The sequence below is a fragment of the Lissotriton vulgaris genome, chromosome 4_1, assembly GCF_964263255.1.
Source record: "Lissotriton vulgaris chromosome 4_1, aLisVul1.2, whole genome shotgun sequence".
Classification (NCBI taxonomy): domain Eukaryota; kingdom Metazoa; phylum Chordata; class Amphibia; order Caudata; family Salamandridae; genus Lissotriton; species Lissotriton vulgaris.
In genome coordinates this window covers 1,680,882,974-1,680,909,374 of record NC_141691.1, presented here as the reverse complement: position 1 = coordinate 1,680,909,374, position 26,401 = coordinate 1,680,882,974, and the positions used below count along the sequence as shown (strand labels likewise).

The 26,401-nt window shown below is 44.0% G+C and overlaps 1 protein-coding gene across 2 annotated transcripts in view; it reads right to left on the bottom strand.

Moving 5' to 3' along the window:
• Positions 1 to 26,401, bottom strand: part of CPNE3 (copine 3) — a 460,542-nt gene that overhangs the window by 5,126 nt on the left and 429,015 nt on the right. For both annotated transcript variants that reach the window (XM_086965964.1, XM_086965965.1), the window contains exon 15: positions 25,449 to 25,685. In XM_086965964.1, the coding sequence (XP_086822090.1) occupies positions 25,449 to 25,685 (237 nt within the window). The remainder of the gene's footprint in view (positions 1 to 25,448; positions 25,686 to 26,401) is intronic.

Here is a 26,401-nt window from a genome sequence, read left to right as displayed (position 1 = left end):
CTTTTGATCACTTACAGCTTGTTCGGTATCTGATTCGAACTCCCAGTTACTTTCCTCTTCTGAGGCGACTTCGGTCTCACTGGTGTCCTGACCGTCGTCAGCCTGTTCCGACACAGGCTCAGCCTCTTCGATCACCTCTACAGCTTGACTTTCCCTCTCTGTGGCTTCTCCGCTTTCCGCTGGATTTTCATCCGAGAGAGGAGCTGTTTCTTCCAGAGGTGCTGGAACTCTTCGGGTGTGTGAGGCGTGTATCCAGTTGGGCAAGCCTCCACACTTTACTGCAGTGTTCGTAACTAATATGACTTGGAACGGTCCTCGCCAGCGCACGTCTAGACAGTTCTTCCTGACATGCTTCTTCACCAGGACCCAGTCCCCCGGACACAGGTCATGGCACAAGTCTTGTGCTGATGGAACCTCTGCAGCCTGGACCTGGAGGGACACAGAATGAATGGCATCAGATAGTCCCTTGCAGTAGTCCAAGATCAAGTCGTCTGTGATGTTCAACAATGCTGCAGTCGGAACCGATGGCAGTCTCATAGCTCTCCCCATTAGCACCTCGTGTGGAGAGAGACCTGTCCTCCTATCGGGTGTGCTACGTATGCTCATAAGGACCTATGGAAGTGCATCAGGCCAACTCAGAGATGTCGATGAACAAACTTTGGCAAGTCTGGATTTTATCGTGCTGTTGATTTGTTCTACAATCCCCGAAGCTTCTGGTCGATAACTACAGTGAAGCTTCTGGTCGATGCTTAAGGCTGAACATAGCATCTTCACTATTTCGCTGTTGAAACGAGTTCCTCTGTCCGATTCCAAAGAGGATGGCACCCCAAACCTCGGTATCAACTCTCTAAGCAACAATTTTGCTACTGTAAGTGTATCGCACCTACGTGTAGGGTAAGCTTCAACCCATCTGGAAAATATACAGACAATCACTAAGACATATCTGAGTCGATTGCACTTGGGCATTTCAATAAAATCCAGCTGCATTCTATTGAAAGGCCCCCCAGACCTCCCTATGTGACTCAATGTGACTGGTGTTCTTTTTCCTACGTTCAGTTGCTGACAGATCGCACAACGCTGACATACTGCTTCTGCCGCTACTCTAAACTTCGGATTGTACCACGTTTGTCTGAATACTCTCACCATAGCATCTCTTCCTATGTGTGCTGGTCCATGCAATCTCCTTGCCATTGGACTAACAAGTTCGTTTGGTAAAACTGCTCTCCCATCTGCAGAAATCCAAAAATTCATTTCACTTTTGGTACATCCAGCTGTCTCCCATGCTTTTTTCTCATCATCTGGTGCATTTTCCTGAACACACTTCAATTCATCCCACGTGTCTACAGTGTCTAACAGCATAGTCAACTCAGTTCTTTCCTGTATTCCCCCCACTTCTACCTTGGTGTGAGAATACCCCTGTTCCGCACAGTAACGTGCGACCTCATCTGCGTATCGGTTTCCTTGCGACACAAAATCTGTATTCTTTGTGTGCGCGGCGCATTTGACAACCGCTATGGCTGTCGGACCTTGTAATGCCTCTAACAATAATCTCACGAATTCTCCATTCCTAATAGGAGAACCCGAGGAGGTCATGTAACCTCTTTGAGACCATAACTGCCCGTAATCGTGAACTACCCCGAAACCATACTGGCTATCGGTGTATATGGTGACTCGAATTTTGTTGCCTGCCAAACAGGCACGGGTCAAAGCAATAATTTCAGCTACCTGAGCGGAGTGTACTCCTTCCAGGCAAGCGGCTTCCACAACTCTGGTAATTGTACAAACTGCATATGCTGCTCTCAGCTGACCGATATCGTCTCTTACGCATGAACCATCAACAAAGAATATTTCATCGGGGTCAGTCAATGGCTCATCTACGATATCTGGTCTTGGTTTGGTGCATAGTTCAGTCACATCAAGGCAGTCATGATCTGTACAAATGTCATCATCAATATCATTTGGGAGTGGCATCAAAGTAGCAGGATTCAAGACAGAGCATCTCTTTAGGGTCACATTCTCAGCAGCCAATATGACTTGCTCATAGCGTGTGAGCCTGCTATTCGTCAGATGCTGAGTCTTGGTCCTAGTCATTAACAATTCCACAGAATGCGGTACGTACACCACTAACTGATGTCCCATTACCACATTTTCACATCTTTCAATGCTGACACCCGTTGCAGCAACGGATTTGAGACATCCGGGCAACGCTGCGGCTACTGGATCTAATGTAGCCGAAAAATACGCAACTGGTCTACGCGCGTTTCCGTCTATCTGGGCCAAAACTGCTAAAGCACAACCTTCCCTTTCGCAGCAGTAAAGCAAGAATGGTTTTTCGTATACAGGCATTCCCAAAGCCGGGGCACGACACAAGTCCTCCCTCAGCTGCAAAAACGCCATCAAACAATCTTTGTCCCATGGTACCGGATCACTTACCCCCTTGTGCGTCAGTTTTTGTAACGGTTTTGCCTTCAGTGAAAAGTTGGCTATCCACTGCCGACAATAACCAACCATGCCTAGAAACATCCTGACTTCTCTTTGTGTTTTAGGCGCGTTCATTTTCATGATCGCCTCTATTCTGTCTGGAGACACCTTCCGTTTTCCCTTTTCAATCCTATGGCCAAAGTATTGCACTTCGGTCAGACAATACTGCAATTTACTTGGAGACACCTTGTGTCCGTTCTTGGCCAAGTGATTTAGTAAGGTGATGGTGTCTACCTTGCAAGCTTCCTCAGTTTCCGACGCCACTAGGAGGTCGTCTATGTACTGGACCAGAACTGAGTTCTTGGGCAGTACTAGACTTTCAAGATTTTTCTTCAGCAGCTGGTTAAAAATCGATGGGCTTTCTGTATACCCCTGGGGAATACGACACCATGTTAAAACGCGATTTTCCAGCTTAAAAGCGAACAGATACTGGCTTTCCTCATCTAAAGGGATCGAAAAGAAAGCCTGGCACAAGTCTATCACTGTGAACCATTCAGCTTGGAACGGTATCTGAAACAATATCACTGATGGATTCGGTACCACTGGACAACATGAAACGACGATATTATTAATCTTTCGAAGATCTTGCACTATTCTGTATTTCCCACTAGGCTTCTGCAAACCCATAATCGGGGAGTTACATGGACTTCCCACGATCTCCTTCAGTATTCCCTGTCTAATCATGGATTCGATCACAGGCTTTATTCCTGCAATCGTCTCCGGTGTCAACTTATATTGTGGTGTTCTTGGATACTCAGCATTGGGTTTTACCATGATCTTTACCGGTTCTACCCCTTTAATCAGTCCTATTTCTTCTCCAGTAAAATCCCACACCTCAGCTGACACTGTCTCCTTCAAGTCCTGTGGAAGCTCCTCCACCGTTAAGGTAGGATATAGTTCCACGCATCCCTGCGAGTTTACAACCTTAAAATCGGCATCATCATCGTTAGTCTGCACTTCTACTCCTTCAGGTGTGCAATATATGGTGCAATTTAGTTTACACAACAGATCTCTTCCTAGCAGACACACAGGGCTAGAATCACAAATCCCAAACTGATGTTCATCACTGTAGTTCCCTATCTTCACTGACACTGGTTCGGTCAGAGGATTCGTCATTCTCCTGTTTGCGACTCCTACCACCTGAATCGTCTCTCCCGACATTGGCAAACCTGGGACTACCGCCGATCTCAAAGTGGATCGAGTGGCCCCCGTATCTACCAAAAAGGTCGTAGGACATCCAGCCACCTCAGCCTCTACGTATGGTCCTCTCTGGTCTACCTCCAGGGCTGCTCCTAGAGTACAGTCTTCTTCTCTATTCACTCGTTGCCCCGTAAGAGGATCAACGTAGTAGCATTCTTCTCCTCCTACGAACAGTGGCAGTTGTCTATAGGTTTTCCCTCCATTTGTAATGCGAGGCGGTTGAGGGAACGGGGCTCGAGGAGTCTGAGTCCCCCCTTTGATAAACTTTCCCTTCGGGACTGCTGTTCCCTTTACCATGCTGGTTTGAACCTCATCCTCCTCCTGTTCTATTTCCCCCGTCTCGACATTATAGGGACACTCGCGTCTCCAATGTCCCACCTCGTTACAGTGATGGCACCTCGTTGTCTTTTTCAGCGTCGCGATATCTACCCTAGGTCTCAGTTTTTCCTCCTCATCTCTGCTTTGATTATTCTGTTTCTTCCCTAGGGTTCCTGTTCCTTGTTGCCGCTGTCCACCTTTTCCAGCTGACTGCATCTGCACCAACATCAGCTTTTCCTTAAGTTTCTTTGCTTTTGAATCTATTTCATCGCTACAGTACCTCGCATACCTCAGAATCTCATCTAATGGTTTGTTTTGCCAACAAATCAAATGCTGTTGAATCATTAAGCTTATGTCTGGTCGCAATCCCAGGACAAACTTCGACACAAACTGTCCTATGTCTTTGGGATCCATCACATCCAACCCACTGTACTGTTTGAATGCTTTCAGCAATCTCTCATAGAACTCGTGAACGGTCTCTTTAGGTTCCTGAGTTGTTCGATCTATCTTAACCCAGTCTATGTCCTGCACCGGCACCTTCTCTTTTAACCATGCAATTACCCTCTCGTACTTTTCCATGACTCTCTCTGATGGACCATTCGTCCGGGCATCCCTATCGGGTTCACAAATGGGCCATTCGACACTAAGTTTGCATGCCGTCCACAAATCTCCGGGTACTACGATATCAAACAGGGTGTTCAAGTCGATCCACAGCACTTTAGAGATCTTCACAAACCTCTCTACCTGTTTGTACCACTCGACGGGGTTCTCCCTTAACTTTGGGAAAGAATTGGTAAATGCCGCTAAATCCCCCCTACTCCAGGACACATGCACGTAGCTTCCGCTCGCGATTTCTCGCAAAGGGAAAGCTTCCATTCGCATTAGCTCTCCATCCGGGGACCTCGCAAGTGTACTCCTTCTGACGGATCCCCTCTTAGACCATCTTTCCTCCCATTTATCCAAATCCCTCCACAATCTGATACTCAAGATCAGTTCCTTTATGTGTACTTTCAGCCCAATCGTCCTACGCTCATCTAGATCCTGATCCGTGCAGTTTAGCCTATGGTTACCCTGTAAAGCTTTAGTTCGTGATAAGTCTATCATATACCTATCTGCTAACTCAGATAATTTTTCATGAACTGACCTCGCTTTCCGAGTAACATCCTTAGACATAAACAGTATTTCCCCCTGATCATACAGCTCTATCCTTTCCATTGGCAATGTGCCGTCTATTATTTCCTCCAAGTCTGATTTTAAACTCATTACGTCGAGCCGTTTTGTTTTTATCTCAGCTCTCAGTACCTCACTCCTAGGTGGTTCTTTTACGTCCCTCTCACCCCCACTACGAGTCCTACGTCTAGGCGCAGGTGAGTTATGAGGCGTCCTTCTTGTTTCTCTTTGTTCCCACCTCTCCAGATCCCAAGCTTTCCCATCCTCCCTTGGGGTATGGTGGAACAATGTTCTATCCCCCATTACTGCGTTCTGTCTTTTCGGCTCGGTCTCTCTAGATGCAAGATAGGATCCTCCGTTCTGTTCTATATCACTGCAACTCCCTTGCTGTCTGGTGTCGCTCAATAAACGGTAAGGTCCTTCACGGTCCTCCATATTCCCGCGATCTCGTCCGTGATCACCGGATGCATGGCGAGACCCTTCACGACTCTCTATATTCCCGTGACTCCAATGTCGCACATTTTCGTCCGGGGCATGGTGAGTGCACCTGAAACTATTTCGGTACTCCTGTGTCTTACGTTCTCCCTCACTACGAATGAGGCGAGGCACTCCCCCACACCCTGTACTCTTGTCCTCACACATTTGTCTATTGCCACCGATGGTATGGCAAGTATCTCCCTTGCTTCCTTGACTCCCTCCCTCCCACTCCGGGCTGCTTTCGCCAGCTCCGCAGTGAGAGAGGATCCTGTTATCCTGATCTCTCCATTCTGCTTCTGTTTCTATTCTTTTATTCTGAGTCTCTTCGGCAGCATCCCATTCTTTCAAATACTCCCTTAATTCCTTAAAGGTTTTCGGTTTCGGTCCCCTCAGATCCATCTGTCCTCTCTGACCCCCCTGTTCTATCCAGGGACCCGTTACTGGATCCAATGGGGTACTCCGACTCCTTGGTCCTAACAACTGCCTTTGGGAATTGATCGTATTATTCCTACTTTCCATCTCTACCCTTTCCCTGTCCCACCGTGCCTGTTCCTCCTGCTGGGCTCCCTCCGGGTTGTAGATTGACACTATAGGACCTATGGTAACAGGGACTTGTAGAGCATCTGGCAGTTGATACGACCTTACGCACTCCGTTTCTGGCACCTTCTGGACCACGAATCTTCCTACTACTCTCTGTACGGGACTAGATTGAGGTACTTCCTCACCTTTCTTGGGATCCCACTCTGTTACTGGGAGCGGTTTATATTCCCCCCACCTAGCCCCGTCCCCTTGCTGTAGTTCGGGACTTTCGGCTTCTCTGTTGTACGGTGGTGGTCTATCTAATAATAGCCTCTCTATCAGTTCCTCATCCGGCTCGCTATCTTCATCTTCTTCTAGAGGTTTCTTTTCTCCCGTAGCCTCTAGCAGTGGGTACAATTTGTCTGCTTCTATTTTTTGCACCCTCCACTTTTTAGCTTCATCATCCCATTTAGCATCCTGCACTGCTTTTACCGATCGTCTCACTCTTTCTTGGCGCCTATTCAAGCTCTTTTCGTGTGCCGCTCTAAACCATGCACTAAGGGCTTCGAACTGTGTTGGCCTCGGTAGAGGTCTCGTTGCGAGCATTACCGCTTTCAGTTGGTTCAATACTTCTATCCTAAATGTCCCGTATCTCGGGAACGTCAGTTCCTCATTTCCTTCCGTTAGCTTACTCCACTCGGAGATCCATAGTATTGAGTGTAACCCTACATTCACAGCCATATAATAAGCTGGTGTGCCTTCTGGTGGGGCTTCTTCCCCTGCATACGAGCTTCCTCTATCTCTCTTAAAGATCGCCCTTAAACGTTTAAAACACTTCATTTTCAAGAATCTACGATTTTCCTTATTTCTCTTCCTTATTTACTTCCCGCTGACAAACAACCAATCCCTGCGCGGCTCTCGCTGACCAGCCTATCCCAGCGCGACTCCACGCTAACCAGCCAATCCCAGCGCGGCTCTATGCTGACGTTACTCGTCCCCTCTGCAGCAGTTCCCCTCCTTTCTCAGCTCGTCTCACGGTCTTGCATGCGTTTTCATTCATACGCCGAAAAAATGACTACTTCCGTCCAAGCGATCACTTTTCTTGACTGTACGTCCACAGTCTAACTGTAATTGTCACCTCAACTGACGAGACGTCTTCCTCTCACTTCAGACGCTCGCCTTAACTGATAGGTTACTTACACACAGTAAACGTCCGACCAGTGTCCGTTACTCATACACTCACTCTTACACTCCCCCTATCATCGGTCCTACGGGCGATCAATGGTACCTCATGACCCCCTTTACAATGGTAGACAATTACTCTGGGTGTTCGATACACCCGAACCACTTAAGCCCTTTTCTGGATCTTAAGATTTTATCCGGTTGCGCGCGCTCACAACCTTCCCTCACTCACACTACAGGCATTCAACTCCGCTTGACATTACAACACAGGTACAACACAAAACACCGCAATCTGGCAACGCATGACCCTTATACTCACTCTCGACCGACTCTGCTGCTTTTCTTCTCTCGCACCGTCAGCACCTTCTTCGGCAGGGATTCTTCTTCTGGTCGTCGATGACTAGGGACCTTGGGGTAATCTAGACCTAACCTAGGTTGCCTTCCTCAAGAAGAAAACCATCTTTCTCTGCTACCAACTGCGGGGAATGAGATTTTGATATCTTTTTCTTATTACCTAGATACCTATCTCATTCTTCCTTTTGGATCGATTATTTTCTGTCATCGAGTAAAAGGCAAACCTATATAGGTTATATCAACCCCATAGATTGACGCAACTCTGAAGAACCACTTACGACTGATAAAGTTTAAAGAGTTTAATATAAAATCAGAATCAATTGCATATACAATCCTCTCAGGATAAGATTCAACAAGTATACAGGAACTAAAAGGAACATAAATTCTCTAAAGAATCTAAGTCTACAAAAGAATACAATTAAAGTCAATTCCAGAATCAACAGATTAAAAAAACAGACACAAAGTGGATCCGTTGCGTCATCTACAAAAAGAGAATAAACAAGTTAAATCTGTCCCTACTCTATGCTAGGTGACATCCCTACTTCGCAAGTTCTTTACCTAAAAAGGTGTCAGCAGTTTGACTTCCAAAGAAGTTCAAACTCTCTTAGTCTCTGATGGAATTCTATGTCGAGAAGCAGTACCCTCTCTGCCTACCCATAAGCTCTCTAAGGGTCCTCGGCCTACTGCTCTCTTGCGCTCTGCTCTCAGGCCATCTGCTCTCGCTCCTGAACCTTTCTCCCCGGGGTGCTGTCCCTAAATACAAAATCACAGTATGGGTGGAACGCCCCTTGACGCCCACCACGTATACATTTCACGTGATCTCATTCTTGGGTTTTTCCATATCTTCATCTCTTCGCGTCGTCTGTTAAGTTGACCTCGCTTCTTAGGCGCCATCTTCGTCATCTTGCTGGTAACCTCATTGACATTCCAGTTGACACTTTCAGAGCAAAGTCTATCACCTCAACAGAGTTCCATTCATTACCGTTGAGATTATAACCTCCTTTGGTCCTGTGAACAGTCACTTCGTAACAAGACCCCAAATTCCAAGCGTCCCTTATCTCACTTAAGCCATAAACTTCGTCCAGCATTGTCACTTTAAATTTAACAAGACCTTTGACTCTTGTCTCGCACGTACAGATCAAAGCTATCCCCTATTCCTGTGAGCCCACTAAATTACATGCAGCGGACTACACTCTTGCGAACCCTTGGTCCGTTAGGTTAAAATCACATATGACCACACTATTCTAACATTCCTACAAACTCTTCTACACAGTATAACCTTTAACACACTTATATATATAATCGAATTAGCAAACTATTGATTATACTTGAATTCATGTTACATAAAATACAGCGTTTATACTCTCGTTTCTCACATAGTGCAATATAGTCTGCACATTTCTTTGCTTTACATTTTACCGCTTTCTCCGTTTAACAATTACATACGTATATGAACTCTATTTAGCACGTTCTACTGTTCTTTAAGCATTTTCACATTTCTATATTAGCCCAACCTATGTATACGGGTCTTTCTAATTCTAATGCACATTCTAGAATACATACGACTACATTTCCTACTACGTAAGTTACATCGGCTAACTTTACGCTACAAGTGTTATTTCACGTTACAACTTCTAAATATGCGATATGCTTGTAAATATGGTACGGACATGTGTTTCATTCAAATTGCGCTCTCTCAGTTCAGTGGGCTTATAACCCGCCCACAGCATACCATTAGTTATTTTCACTGTCACTCATTTGCAATCTTTGTATTGCTCAGCTCCCCTAAGCTGCTCTTACATTCCTCCCTGCAGCATGGACCAAGTACATGTGCTCTTCCTCTCTTGTCAATTACTTTTTTTTTTTAATCTTACAAGTATTTCAGTTTCATTCCCGGTTGAGCAATGTGCTTTCATACTTTAAAAACAAGCATACAGCTTTTTATTTATGTTGCTTTCACCCTCTCTGTTGTCTTTATTGACACTTCAGTTACTTGCACCAACAACTGTATCACTCTTTGCCATTAAACTAGTTAGTCCACTCTATTGTACGCCACTCCACTGTATTCTAAGCCACTCTACTCTGCCACTCCTTTGTACGCTATGTCACTGTACGCAACTCTTCACCACTTCACTCTCTTAAACAAGACTCTCCTCTAAGCCACGGCACTAATGTTTAGTCATGCTGCGGTATAACATGGCCAAAAGACAATGTCAAAGACAAATGACCAGGGCTAATACTACCTGCACCAGGGCTTCCCTAGTGAGAAATATGCTTATTTTTCGTAGCAGAAAACGTAGAAGTGTATGACTGGCAGCACACTTTTATTAAACATAGATGGGGTGTAATTTGGGTTTAAGTAAACAATATTTCAGAATGTGACCGTAGAAACAGTTTGAGAAACATACGGGTGCTTCAGTATCTGAACATGGAATTAGTTATCTTCATATGCTTGTAAGATAGTTATTTATAATATAGTCACTGATTCTTTTGAAGCCAGTGAGATAACTCATTAAGAGTGCAATTACGTACACATTCATGAGCCAAGTAGACAGCTCATTATAGTGAATTCAGTAATACCTTTGCGTGCTGCTGAGATAGCTCAATGGGTCGATTCTGAGTGAGTTTCCCAATCTGTAACGCAACCTTTTTTTCCCACACTTCTTTCTTTAATTCCTTCATTTCTTTCTAGCCTTCTTTCTTTATTTGCGTTTTTGTTTTCTTTCTTTCCCAGCCTTCTTTCTTTCTCTTTCTTGCTTTCCTTTCTTCCCTTCCTTCTTGCAAACTTTCTTTCCTTTTTCTGGACTACTTTCCTTCCTTCTTGATTTCTTTTTTTCTTGCTGTCTTTTAACCTGCCTTCTTTCTTTCTTGACGGTTTTCTTTCTTCCCTTCTTTCTTTGTTGCATTTATTTTTTCAAGCCTTCTATCTCAAACGCAAGAGGCTGGCATCCAATGCCAGACCAAGTGGATTTTTTAGTTTTTCGGCAGACTTCATCCATTAGTCGGTGGTTGTTTCAATCAAATCTTTCTTCCACTCACTCTAGCATTCATTAAGGTGTTAGGGAGTGTTATGGTACTGTATGCTTACTTGAGACCTAAAAAAACATTTTTACTTGTAGCCAATTTTTTTATTTAACTGATGAGGGCCAAATAGCTTACCAAACTAAGTTTTGCAAAAATATCATGACAAAACAACTGCCAAAAGGCTGGTGGACAATGTCAGACCTATTGCATTTGTCAATGCTTGTTAAACCTTTGGATGCAGAGGTCCAGAACAAGGCAACTGTGTATGACAATCGATGGGCAGAACGAACAGGAATAAGATACACAACATGTCCACGTCTATATCTAAACTTTACTATTTAAACAATCAGAAAAGCAACTGCACAACATCTACGTGAACTTGTATTAATATTTCAGATTAAAAACTGTAAAAGCGAGCAATAACAATAGCAAGAGGTGAGCCATTTTAAATAGACTCATCACTTCACACATTAATATTCCTTTACTAGACAGAGCAAGCACTTGGAAGGATAAGTTGCATTCCTGGGCTACCTGTGCAATAATCCAGCTTGTGAAACAATATTCAAAAGGACTTAGTGGAGGTTGGCAAAACCCAAACACATATTTTAGAGCTTTAGTGGCTAAGCAGGAGAACCTTTCATGGGCCAAGGATAACACAAAAAGGGGTGCAGGGTCAACCATTGAAGGCCTAATCAGACTGCTCTACTAAATTTCAAAGAAAGGCCTTGTTTCAAACAAGCCAAGCAGGAACAACTGGGGGAGGTGTGAGGAGACCAGATGCCCTTCAAATTGCGTTGTAAGGTTTTCTCTTTTTTTGCATGGGGGGCTTATATAAATTATGCTAGTAAAGGAAGTCGGCTCTTTTCTCATTGTGCAAAGACTAAGGGAGCTTGGACTCGAAAAGGTGTATCTTAATTCTAGGGAGAAAGCTATCCAATCCAATTGTGTTTACAAGTTCTTGCATCAAAGGCGCTTTTCAGATTAGATTATGTGTGCATCTTGCGTAATTAGTTCTAGATATTTTCCGGAGTGTCTGCAAAGCATGCTTTTGTCGCCAGGTTTCAGAATTTAATTTTATTACGAGATATCTAAAATATAATTCAATGCCTGAAAAAGGAAAGCAAATTCTTTGTTGAGGGTCCAGAATCCTGCCAAGGACCACAAATGCCTGAGTGTGGATATACAACTATTAAGTAATGTCCTAGTTCAATAAGGGAAAGTACACTGCATTACACAGATTACCCATTGCCGGGAGTCGCTAAAGCTATTCAGTTATCAGTAATGCTACCGACCAAGCAGAATTCAAAGGGGCAGAACTCAGACTCAGATATATTAAGCAAACAAAATATAAAGACACCTTTAAGATGACTGTTACTCTTGGTCTGTAGGCTCTTTCCCTTTACCCACATATGGGGTTATACCTGCCACCAAGAGGCAGGACCTGAAACTGATTCTAGCTGTATTATTACACAGCATTCCAAAACATACATAGAATGTTATGGGATAGGTATTTATATAGCGCCTGCTATTACTATGCTCCGCTGTATTGTATTGCAGCATTATATCGCGCTTCCTACCCTTACGGGGGTCGCTCAAGCGCTTGCCTGCATGATTAGTACACAATGTAGGGTGTGTAGTTGGAAGAATGTGATCTTTGTTTTGATCCTATGTGGGAAGTGCGTGATGACCACAGAGGTGCTGCTAATACGTTATGGGACGCAGCGCATAGCAGTGTGCTGGATGATGAAATGCAAGAGACAGACATGCAGTTTTAAGGTTTTCAGAATGTTGGCAACTTTGAAAAGCTCTGCAGGACCCTTTATGGTCATATGATGTAGTCTGCTTAGCTTGTTACTGTACTGGGTGGCCCAGTCTGAGAATTTGTGTATAATTGTGATCCTGAGCTGCATGACTGCAGGGAGAGAAAAGTGGAGAAATCTGTTGCAATGGTTATTTTCATTATCATCCCATATATTAGTGTCTTTGTGAGATGTAAAGTAGTGGTCAGAATGGACAGATATTCACGACCTGCAGTGAATGGACTATATTAAAGTCCTCCAAAAATGTCCAGTAATGTGAAAGATCTCCTCAGTTATTCCATGCCTGTTCATTTGGTGAAGTTTTGGTTTGGTTGTACAGTGCTGGCGATGGATAACCCTCATAGCAGATATGTCTAACTTGAATTTAATCGGTAAAAGTTACAATTTGTTGCTGACAGCTGTGTATTATGGTCTTGGCATTATTGCAAGACATAACTGGTATATATGGAATTAGAACATTGGAATGTTGGGAGCTCCATTGAAAACAATGGAGTGCTCTGGGCTTATAATGGCTGGTATAATCCTGGAGCTCCAACATTCCAATGTTTCTTTGTTCACAGCTCTGGCTGTGAACAAAGGCTTCAGGGAACCCGAGGGGATTCCAATCCACTCACGCTCCCAAAAGGCCTTGTTTTTTTTTGTTTGAAAATTCTGTCCTCTAGTGGCAGAATGTTCTAATAGCCTTATAGCCCTTCGTAGATGGGCTATACCGCTATTAAAGTCCCTCTCCCTTGTTAAAGGCCCTCGCCTTCGGCTCGGGCCTTTAACGCTGGAGAGGGCCTTTAATACAATACAATGCCACAGTGAACCCTAAGTAAGCTCCTTTTTTGCTTGCCTGCCTAATGATAGCAGTTTGCTGGTTGAGTTGTTTGCAATTCGTGGGTTGAAAGCTGATTTCGCTTGAGGGTGACGTTTTTCTGGGCTTTGTTGCCGGGTTGCAGTTATCAAGGGAATAGCAACGTTTTCAACTGTCTTTGGAAGTGTTTATGTCCCTGGATGCTTCTAAATGTTGGGTGGTGGTGAGTTCAGGAGTTTGGCAGCTTGTACTGAGAAAGCAGCGTCTCCTACAGACTTCTTATGGTAAGGTGGTATGATGGTAAGTGGTGCCATACTGGAGAACAGTGTTCTGTTTGGATTTTATTGCTTGAATTTAACTTATAAGTATAAAGGCCCATTTCCTTTGGTGGTTTTGTGGACAATGAATGGTCCAGTAAACATTTCCCATTTACCTACAGTTATCCTGTGGAACAGTTGCAGGACTGGAGTCATGCATTCTCTTTAGGGAAGGCGATGGAGAAGCTATGAGGAAGCATTTTGGAGGAGTTTTATTTTGCATATATTAAATACAGATGCACCAAGATATAGGCTGTTGGTATAGTCAAGCTTGGAGATTACAAGCGGGAGGATGGGTTGCAGTTTATGCTGGTACGCAAGGTATGGGAAGATGCAACGTGTTTTCATCATTGTAGAAGGCAGTCTTGGCGGAGTTGTTAACATGAGGTATCAAGGATAGGTCTGAATCTATGGTTACTCATAGTTTTCCAACTTCTTTTGACATGGTTAGAGAAGGTACAAGTTCCTTAGGTCATATGGCCATAGTCATAGTGGTTATAGGTTATCAAGCTATTTATCATGCAGCTGCCCTATTATTAGTTATCACAATGGATTACACACTCTTATATAAACAAATTATATTATATGTAGTGGACTGTTATTTGCTGCATCATGCACATGGCGTCTGCAACGGTCATGCCGTTTGCTATCTAGTGCTTTGACGGTGTAGATGGAATATGACTGCATTTGAAAAACGGCAGACTGGACAACAAGCAATTGTCTTAAATTAAACAGCAACAAGACTGAGATATTGCCATTTGGAAAGGCTAAGCAGCTTTGGTCAGCTGAATGGCGACCGGCTGAAGTAGGTCTGGCCTTGTCCCAGAGGTCACTGCCACTTGTGGCACATGTTTTGTTACCGTGAGCCTGTTGAGGAAAGCTTTCAATTGGCTTCCGTCCGCCTCTAGGAAAACCCTAGTCCAGGCCTTAATTAAGAGATGCCTGGACCACAGAAACGTGCTGCTGGTTGCAGCCAACGACATGCTAATGTGCAAGCTTCAGGTTGTGCAGAACACAGACACCCGACTAGTAAGTGAATCTTCACTCAGGCTCTCCTTCAGCATCTATTGGAAGTGTTTTGCACTGGTTGCAAGTTAGGAAGCGTGCAATGTTTAAATTATGTTGTCTAACTCACAAGGCACTAACCAGCAAAGTCCCAATCTATCTGCACAGTAGGCTTTGCCACTACCTCCCCCTCAGATTGCTTAGATCCATACACAAAGCATTACTACGGATTCCTGGAATCGGCACCTCGAGATTTGGTGACAGATCTTTCTCATACCTTGCCCCTTTCCATTGGAGCACACCTACTTTGTTAATTCGCTCATGCACACAGTCGGGCAAATTTAAAAGACTTCTGAAGATGTGGCTGTTTTCATGTATTCTACCAGTCCTAAGTTAGTGAAGTGCCAAGATACACCTCCGGGTGTGAGTTGCTGCACTATAACAAGTGGCAGTAACATAACGTAACAATGATAAAGTTAGATTAGGCAAGGCTATGTTAGTTTAAAAAAGGTACGGTAGACCAGGCTGGATGTGATGTTAAGCTAAACTTCACTTTATTGGTACCGGTACTTACACAGTGCTTTCCATACCCACTGCAAGGATTAGAGAGCTTTCCTGGCTTTACACCCTCGGCTAGGCCATCAACACCTCGGATTTGCATCAGATTCCTGGGAACCCTTCTTATTGCATGGTCAAAAGGATGTTTCTAGGGGGCCCTTGGTGGCGCACAAGTGGAATGGCTGCCCTGGTGTGAGGCTCCCGCAGCCTGGCACAGAAATCCTGCAATTATCCTCGCCTTCAACAAAGTACTTGCCCTGAAATACGGCGGCAAGTGGAGCCCAACGTCCAGGGTGCCCATGTGCTAAGTTTGGAGACCGTTCGCCGCGGGACATCATCCCTGCAGCCTTCGGAGTGAGTGCTTGTATAAAGACACTGCGCGGCGTGGAGCTGCCTGGCGGGCACAGTTGGCACGCAAGTGCCGCGGCGCCCACATTGGGACAGGGACGCAGCACTGTACAAACAGACGGAGCTGTGGTGAGTGATGTTGCGGCGCGGCTAATGAGCATAGGCTGTATGCGATACAGAGGGTCCAAATGATTGTGAGGTGAGAAGGTGGATTACGTGTGTGCGGCTCAGCAGATATTGGTCCTGGGGTCCCACACGGGTGGCGGATCAGCCATAGTTGATGTTTGCACTTGCTGTCCGCCTGTGAAGAGCGCAGCGTACATCAATGTTGCACGCGGGAGGCTCCCCGCTGTGGCAGGCGCTGATAACGGAGGAAGCGCAGCGCTACTTCACAGCGCTGAATATTTATCCTGCACCCTGGGATGAGGATTTGAGGTGGTGACACTTGTGCGACAGGACGGTGCAGCTTTCCGCGCAGGAGGGATCATGCTGCTACTGTATTGGATCCTGGCCATCCCCTGAGGCTTGGGGACACCACTACTGGGACACAGGAGAATTGAGGATGGGGGACCAGGCTACCCCAACTGCACCTCCTGGGTGGCACCCTGACGGCTGTGCTGGGTGCACGCTATTATCTCCCCTCCTCCCCCTCCTGCCATTGATACCAGTGGCCCTCCTACAGTACACGTTGGAAGTAGACTGTTAATAAGGCGCAATGGGCAAGCCTGACGCGAAAAAAGGCCCACGGCAGCAGACCACAGAGGTGGATAATGGCTCAGAGAGCTCAAAACAGGACTCTAATTTTGCGCAGGGTGATGGCATGCAGGCCATCCTACAGGAAGTACGACAGGGGTTTATATGAAAATGGCTGATAAGATGGATACTCTAGTTACGCGAATGGATACGATGGTCCACAAGCTTGAGGGCCACGAGACGCGCATAAAGGAAGCCGAACATCGCATATCGGAGACTGAAGATACCACGAGCCACCTCCGCAACATGGTACACAGATGGGCAAGCTGCTCAAAATAATAGCTACACAAAATGAAGTTATCGAAGCGCGTAGCCGGAGAAATAATATTCTCGTAATTGGCATTCTGGAAAGTACCAACACGGGCGGGCTGGAACAGTACATTGAAAAATTGTTGGTGGTGGGGGTGGAGCAATTATCTTCCCACTTCATAGTCTAAAGGGCCCATCGCTCTCTTGGACCGAGACCGCCCCCAGGCGGTACCCTCCGTCCCATTATAGCGCGATTGTTGAATTATAGGGATCGTGATGTGGCCCTGAAGGTGGCTAGGGAACGGAAACAGCTGCATTTTGAGGGGATCTCTTTAAAAAAAAGAAAAAGGATGTTTGTAGTTTGGCCTATGTGGTACATGTTGATCTGGTGCATGAGGCTTCATAATGTGGTATTGCTGCCCATGAACATGGGTGTTGCAAAGTGTGGGAGAGAAAATGCAGCCCTGCAAGCAGGTACTTGACATCTTACAATCACCTTAACATATATGTTCCTTGCAACATATGTAATGTAAAGTAAACATTATTTATAATACTTCGATACTGCTCTGATAAGAGTTCCAAAAATAACAATTGATGGAAGGAATGCTGAACAATGTCAAACATTCAACCCCAGTACAGAGATCTGGGCCTAAATCCATTGTATTTTTGCTCAACATGTCATTCCAGTTTCCATATGCAAATCAGTTTTGACCCTGCTCCTTATGGGAGCAGTCCAGCCAGAACTCCCGGGCCAGGTCCTCCCAGGCTGGATCCAAGTATCCTGGGAACGGTATTGGGGTATCACCCCATAACAGCTAGGCAGGGGGCAATTCAGGCTTTGGCAGAATTTGCTACATAAAATTCTGTCCATCAACTGTTTTTGCATTTGTCACCCCGAGTGGGATGGGTATGCTCAGACGTGAGTCCCATGCTCTCCACACCACTGGAGTCAAGCTATCCTGGCTGAAGACGGCTGATAGCCGGAAACCAGTCCTAGGATGCCTGATTCCGGTCCAGGAAAGACATGGCTTGGCAGTTTGGGCTGGACTGTTCCCATGAGGCACAGGGTCAAGGCGGATTTTCACATGGCCATGTCTGAACTGGGGTGGTGTGGAGTGCAAACAAACGATAGATTTAGGCCCAGATCTCTGTACTGGGGTGAATGGATCACTGAAATAATATCGACTGCCAAAATATCGACTTGCCAAAATATCGTGGACAAAATATCGACAGTCAAAATATCGAGTTTGTATCTACAAACAGGTAAGTACAAAAATATCGAGTACAAAATATCGTTAACAAAAATATAGATGTAAAAAATATCGACTTTATTAAAAACAGTGTTAAATTAAATTAATATTAAATTTTAATTACTAAAATATACTTAAAACGACTTAAATTAAATTATAATAATAAAATAATAAATGAAAATAATAAAAATAATTTTTTTAAATCTTATTTGTTGACCCTGAACCCTAAAAATACCCCTTTACCCAAAAACCCAAAACTGACCCTGAACCCTAAAAATACCCCTTTACCCAAAAACCCAAAACTGACCCTGAACCCTAAAAATACCCCTTTACCCATGACCTGAAAACTGACCCTGAACCCTAAAAATACCCCTTTACCCATGACCTGAAAACTGACCCTGAACCCTAAAAATACCCCTTTACCCATGAACTGAAAACTGACCCTGAACCCTAAAAATACCCCTTTACCCATGACCTGAAAACTGACCCTGAACCCTAAAAATACCCCTTTACCCATGACCTGAAAACTGACCCTGAACCCTAAAAATACCCCTTTACCCATGACCTGAAAACTGACCCTGAACCCTAAAAATACCCCTTTACCCATGAACTGAAAACTGACCCTGAACCCTAAAAATACCCCTTTACCCATGAACTGAAAACTGACCCTGAACCCTAAAAATACCCCTTTACCCATGAACTGAAAACTGACCCTGAACCCTAAAAATACCCCTTTACCCATGAACTGAAAACGGACCCTGAACCCTAAAAATGCTCCTTTACCCAAAATTTATCAATATTATTTAATTACCAATTAATTATTAATTAACAATAACAATAAAGTAAATATATTAGAACATTAGGTGTAATTATTTTAATAATTAATATTATTTTATCAAAATTAATTACTTAAAAATAACACAAAATTATATATATAAAAAATGTACTCTAATTAATGTAATTAACTAATTACAATTAATTAATTAACAATTATTTACTAATACAAAATATATTCCAAATTATATTAATTAATTAACTAATTAATATTAATTAATTATCAATTAATTATTAATTAAAAATATTAACATATATTAATTAATTAATTATTATTAAATTACTTCCCACCCTATTCCCCTATAAACCCACAACCCGCTACAGAATTACATTACGCAATTATTATCAAAACAAAATTCATGTAATAAAATATTTAATAACATTAATACACACTATTCACACATATTATTACATAAAAATACACTATAAAATATTATATATTATTAAAAAATCGATATTTTTGCTATCTATATTTTATACAGTCGATATTACTTCACTTACCTGAAAAACGATATTTTTGTAGTCGATATTATGTCCAGTCGATATTTTGTCCAGTCTATATTTTAAACTCGATATTATGTCCAGTCGATATTTTGGAGTCGATATTTTGTCTCTATACCGTGGTGAATGTATGACATTGTTCTGCATTCGGTCCATCAACTGTTGTTTTTACATAAAATTTAAAGGCGGGAAAAGCACCAGGTTTTCAAAAGCAGTGTCTCAAACCATTCACCTGGTGATCCACCTGCCATAGGGCCACTGTGTCACAGTGGAGGATGCCCTACCCTATTAAGGGCAGGGCATGCACCACTGATTTTTTCAGCCAAGTCACGCCATTCACAGAATGGTAGTCTCAAGCACGAAAGCATAATATTATCCCCAACTCTCGGGAAAAAAAATCCCTATCTTTCAGGTCATTGGTCTACTTCTTTTTGAGAGCCAACTCTTGCTTTAGGGTTTTATTTCTGAAAAAGAATAACCGTGCCAGTGTTCCACAGTAACTTGGGGGCCAACTCATTCACTTTTGCTAAAAATTAATTACGGACCGGTGATTGATGCATGAACCTTTTTAGATTTCCTATCCAAGGGATAAGTAGGGAAGGGATAAAAATTCACATTGGAACTCATTTGTCTTGACCCTGGATGTTGGAGATTAGCACTTCCACAGTCTGATTAGTGACATCTGCCGGGTTTCCAACAGTTGTCCCAGCAGATTTCGGTACAAGTGGCTCATGTCCTGGTTTTTAGGTCTCGGCTGGCGTAGGCTGCGCACATGCGCAGTCTCGCTGGCGAGATTTAATGACTTGGAGTAGAGAGGTTAAGCCCCTCCCCTCTTCTCCATTGGCTGGCCTCCGAAACGGCGGCCAGCCATTGGAGAAGAGGTCCCAGTGACGACATTCTTTCGATTTAAGCCCCGTCCTTTTCAGATTGGGGGTGCGTGTTTTTGACTTTCTTTCTACCCTCTTTTCCATTGAGTGGAACAGTCAAAAACACGCCCCCAGTCTGAAAAGGACGGGGCTTAGAAACAAATGGCAAGCCCTTGTTTTCCCTGATCCCAGCTGTCGTGTGTGGCTGCTGTACAATAGTCCGTCGCGTTTCTGCCGGTCAGCAGCTCCAAGGGCTCGGTGGACGATTTGCGTTCAGCGTGGGAATAAGCTCAATCGATATCTGGTTTTTTTTTGGGTGTTCTTTGTCTCGCGCTCATTATCTAAGGCATCTTGTAGACACAACTGTGTTTTTATTTGAGTATTTTTTTCCCACTGCAGTGGGCATTTTTCTCGTCCTGAACCCTTTTTATATTTTGGTAATCTGTAAATTAAGGGCTATTTATATTTTAAATATATATGTGCGTGTGTTCGCTGTATAGCCTCACGACAGCCTCTACGTAACTAGCACGTAGAACATATCGTCAGTGGCGTAGAGCGAAGACTGCTCTGCTGATTGTTATTTTGCTCGGAATTTTCGTTTTTGATTGGCCCTAAATGTTACAGCTTATCCTCAGTCGTTACCTGCTTCAGTGCAGTAGATGAATGGCTGTTGAGATTTGCGGGGCGGGCGGACTCGCCCTCATACCGCCTCTTTTTTTTGCAGGAGATATTCATTTGGGTAGCAGTCTTCCCTTTCCTTGGCTACGATAGGAGGGGTCAGAAGAAGCCCCCGGCAGCGGCACCACCATCAAGGTGTCCAACATGTCAGAATTTGACGAGTTTGAGCGGCAACTGAACGAAAACAAACAAGGTGAGGCACGCGGTAGAGGGGAGACTTAAGCAGACCCAAAAATTAATGTGTGCAGCGGGTTAATGGAGGACGCTCTAGGCCTAAAGCCTGTGCTAGATTAGTTTTGGGGCTTTTTTCCCTAGTACTTCTAGGCTAATTACGCACGCTGTAGAGACTATTGACAAGGGCATCTGTGAACGAATGTTGGTTGTGGGGCACGAGATGCGTTTTTTTAAAGTTTGTAAGTGTGCACCGTGGTCAAGTGCATGTACTTGACCGATAGGCTGTTTCATTGTTCACCCTGTTCCCTCTAGCCAGCAATCACCCAGCCACTCCTCCACTTTAAGCGTACTGCTTTTAGCACCGAGGGGGAGCACTGATGCTAGAGTTATGCCCCGGTCTCTTTCACCTGTTTTTCTATGCTTTCTCCTAGCGGGTTGCTGCACATCACTTTTGGTCTAGGCAAGTGAGCACATGAACAGTGTTTCACCCTGAGAACTTTCAGCGGGTTAGGGGTGCAGGCTAAGGTGTTAATAAAACTATCCACTTTTACCAGTATAGTATGACTATATTTTACATCTTTTAATAGCACACTCGTTAAGTGACATTTTAACTACTGTAATGTATGTTATTTGGACCAGATAGCGAAAGATACTTGAAAGTAATGGGTCTGAAAACATTGGCTTGTACTTATAGTGCATTTAATGCAACTGACGCAAATTGCGTTTTGAAATGAGCACCTAGGTTTACTGTGAAAACCGAAAGAAGGCACGACTACTTTTTATATACTGGCTAGATTCCTCCCTGGGTTTTCACTATCAGGCTAAAAAGGTAGCTGCAACCTGCTACGGGCTGCTGAGGGTCTTAAAAAAAGTGCTAGACCTCCTGCCATTCGAAGCCAGACGATTGCTGGTCCAGTCGCTGATCTTGTCGCGGCTGGATTATGCAAACGCCGTCTATATGGGAGCTCCAGTCGGCACCATTAAAGTTCTGCAATCTGTGCAGAACTGTGCTGCTCGGCTGCTCATGAAAGTCCCCAAAAGATGCTCAGCGAAAGCCGCACTTCAACATCTCCACTGGCTACCCATCAAGGGAAGGATTATTTTCAAAACAATGTGCTTGGCGCATAAGTCCATCCATGGCGCTGGACCGCCGATTCTGGATCCCCTCTTCTGTCGCCATCGATCAGTAAGATCCCTGAGATACAACCAGCGGAACCTGTTGGTAGTCCCCAGGATAAAGCTGGCGCGGATGGGTGGCCGCCGGCTCTCTGTGCATGCAGCTAAAGAATGGAACGCACTCCCAGATGACATCAGGCATGAGTCTAATCATCTCGTTTTCAGGAAGCGTTTAAAGACACACTTGTTTTAATAGTGTCTTCCTGATCCCTTGGTCTTACAGCGCTGGGATGCTCAAGAGTAGCCATGCGCTATAGAAGAAGGTATTCATTCATTCATTCATTCATTCATTAGTCTGGCAAAGCAGTACGGTTGCACTTGTGCGCTCTGGTATTTTATGCCAGGCAGTTAGTCAGAGGACTTTATTCGGTCATTACGACTGTCAAAGTGCAAAGAAGTACAAAACCGTGTATTCACCAACGCATTCATTGCCACAACTCTTTCTGCAGACAAATGTTAACTGACAGATAATATATCAACTTCTTAAATGGTTAAAATTATTACTGTAGGGTGGCGAGTAAGCCGAATGAGGCTTGCACATATTAAAACCCTACAAAGATTACTGTAAAGTGCAAGTGTGTATATTTTAATGATACATAGTTAAAAGCATAGCGTTAATGCATTATAAGTGCAACGTCCGAATTCCTATTAGGTGGATCCATCAGCTAGACTGACCGCTAAAACTATGATTCATAAAAAAAATTCATTGATAAGTCTTCATGCAGGTAGAATAAAACCTGGACATAATTGCACTAAGGAGATTGCTCTCACGGGTTGGACCTCAGATGGGAGCACAACTTGCATTGTTGGTCCCTTAGCTCCGTTAGAAATGAGCAATGGTTCAGATAAATTAAGCATCAATGTGTACAAAGTAGTTCGGTAATGTTGCCGTTGTACAAAAATGCAATTGTACTAACACTTGAGTTCCTCAGTGGTCCCATGGATAAGCAAAAGCTTTGCCTATCTATGAACTCTTTTAAGTTCATCCAAGCTACCTCATCTTGCTCATTGTTACTACGTTGCTATTTGTTTGAAACTAATTTTTTTTCTCACTTTATAGAACGCGACAAGGAGAACCATCACAGCAAACGAAGTCACAGTCGCTCTAGGAGCCGCGAGCGAAAGCGTTGTAGGCGCAGTAGGGAAAGGCGTGGCAGAGACCAGCGTAGTGGCTCCCAGGACCGAAAACGGTGCAGGTATGGGGATGCCATTCGTTGGCTTAGACCAGTGAGAGGGCGGGACCACCGTTTTTATTTCCAAGTCTTTTATAAGTATATTGCATGCTCTTTTGGTCAGTCCACGTTCGCATAATTGCTTGTGTGTGTGTGTGTGTGTGTCTGGCTCTGTGTGTGTGTGTGGCTCTGTGTGTGTGTTTGGGGCTCTATGTGTGGGGGGGGGGGCTGTTTGTGTGTGTGGGAGGGGGCTGTGTCTGTGTGTGGGCCTCTGTGTGTGTGTGTGGTTCTGTGTGTGGCATTTGCGAGAGATTAAGCTATCGGCATTGTAAATGACAATGCCATTTATTTATCTGTTTTCAAAAGCAACACAAATAAAAATTTTGTCATTTACAATGCCAATAGCTCTAACTTTTGCAAAGGCGAGACCGATGCATTGTAAATGCTTGTTTGAGAGGGTAAACTGAAAACAGTGAAAGGCTTTATTTTGTAGGTGTTCCAATGCAGGTCTAGTAAGCAGCTGTTATGAGTAAGCAATTTAACCCTTTCGATGCTGATGACGAGCTCAGCTCGTCATGATGCACAGTTGAGCTGTGCTGATGACGAGCTGAGCTCGTCATGAATAAAGTAAAATATCAATGTCCAGCACAGGAGGGGGAAAACGCCTAGCAGCCAAGGTGTTAATGAACAGGTATGATGATGGGTTCAAAAATTACCATTTATTTATTTTCTTAGCGCCTCTTTGTTTCTATTGGGATGAGGACTGTCATTCTTAGGCTCTTTATTGATGTAAACTTGTAGTCCTTCCTCTATTTTTGCGAAATGTCCCGGTTTTTGGGTGGTATGATCTGGTCCCCCTTGCTCCCCCCGCAAGGGTCCTCATTGTTCATTTAGTGCAGAGGCAAACATCTCGAGAATGTGGCCCCAGTGCGGCTTATAGTCAAGTATTCCGAGCTGATAGACCAAATAATCTACAGTAATTTTGCTCCTGATGGTATATTTGCTACTTCCACTAGCCTGCCTTATTAAGTAGCTTGTTTGCCTGGCCCAGCACGACCTTAAAACCCAGGTGGAATGCCACCCGAAGACAGAGCGATTAGGTTGAACTTTTAAATATAGCAGAGAGCCTTAAACCCCCCCCCCCCACCCACCCCTGCATACTGGGAGAAGCACATAATATAGAATATCCTTGCCAGAGTGCCTTAAACAATAAGCCTCACCATACAGAACTCTAAACCAAGAGTGCAAAGGGCCTCGTTGGTGTCTATAAGGGATTCCGAGATAGGTCTATAAATATTGAATTTTAACAGTTGGACGATTGTAAAAACAATTGTCTGCGCTTTCCTTTTATGTTCTCTTAGTTAGAAAAGTCACCCAGGCCCATTGTCAGTTCCTGTGATTTGTGCCTTATACTTTATGGCTGAAATAATAAAGGAAGAATTAACCTGGCCCACCTTTGCCTGTGGGGCCGGCATGAACATCAAGAGTCTCACAGTAATTACCTAGGGAACCTTATAATCTCTGACACCGTCTATCATCGGGCACATGCAGGGCAAAAATGGGGCACATCAGAATCCAAAACGTTTCTCAGTGTATTCAACATGATTCTTCTTCATTTTAGGAGGAAGAAACTTCCTGGGCCAGTGAGGTGTGGAATCCCTCACATAAGTGGCATTACCCTTCCTCACCAGGGAAACACTTGCTTCCCGAGTCAGCCAAATCCTGCTTTGCATAACGGTATTTGAATAGTTAAAATAATGGAAAATAATCCATGTTTAAACAACTAAATAGAGCCAGTAGATTTAGGGGTTGTATGGAGAGAACTTGTTTGGTATCTCTGTTTTATACAGATGTGCTGATGTCTCCTGGGTGAGGGAATGTATTGGGGTGCGGCAGGTGTGGACCGAAGTTCTGGCCACACACCCGGCAGTTCTTGGTCGTCACTGTGAGGTCTTTGTAGATTTGAGAACGGCTAACAACAGACAGAAACAGGCCATTGAACACTGGAAGAAAGAAGGTACACACTAGAAAGTGCAAGGGAAAGGTTTTCATAGAACTGACAAAGGCAAAAAACAAAGGAAAATCACCGCTATACAATAATGCAGGTTCTCAATTATTTAAGTGGCTTCGTACTGCAGCAGCACACAATAAAAACGCAGCTGTATAAAATAACACATGAAATAAAGCATGAAAAATCCACGGAGATTAAACAAAATGACAACTCACATTTTGAAAGTTTCTGAATGGCACAAACTGCACAATATCCCGGACCGCCATCTCTCCCGTAATGGCTTTGAGCGCTCCCCCGTCACTGTCCAGAAACTCCATAGCGCTGAAGTCAGCCCCGCCCACTCCAACAATGATGATTGACATGGGAAGCTTGGCCGCGTTCACGATGGACTGCCTCGTTTGATCGAGATCCGTAATGACTCCATCCGTGATTATAAGTAGCACAAAGTATTGCTGCCAAGAAGAGCACACTTTTAAATCATGGAATGTTACTCCCAATATTTACACTTTAAAAATATAGGCAAGTATAACATAGCTTAAAAAAATGGTGCGCAGCATATTTTTAATTTTTAGCTACAGCTAACAAAGTCCAATATCAAATTCACATTTTGGTTATGTACCCTTAGTGGTTTTGTAAATTGAGTTCAGTGGCACAGGTATAAGAGACCCCAAAGAATGGTGCCTAGAGGTCATTTTGTGCAGGATTTCTCACTGATTTCGGATGTTTGAAAAGAGTGTCCCCTCACTACCAAAGATAAATTCCCTACAGAGAGGTTGAGTAACGAGGGCAGTAAATCCGCAATCACCTGAAATTAAAACCCATGCATAGCACACTAAACATCTGTGAACAAACCAACAGAACAATACATATATGCAGAGCTTTAAGTAGGATACACAAGAGGGGGGCTCTAAAGGGGCGTGGCCTATGTAATATAGGCGTGGTTTAACCACAAACTACATTTGTAATTCCCATAGAGTGCCAGTGTATTTTGGTGTCTCTCTGAGCTTTATGTTATTGGATCCAGATATAATAACATAGCACCTGACGTACACCTAAAACTAGACACAACTACTGGCTTTGTCAGTGGTTGTCTGCGCGCGCTCAGGAGAAAAGCCAAGGATTGGACGACCATGTATTCAGAACGCCCTTTTGACTCACTGACAGGCAC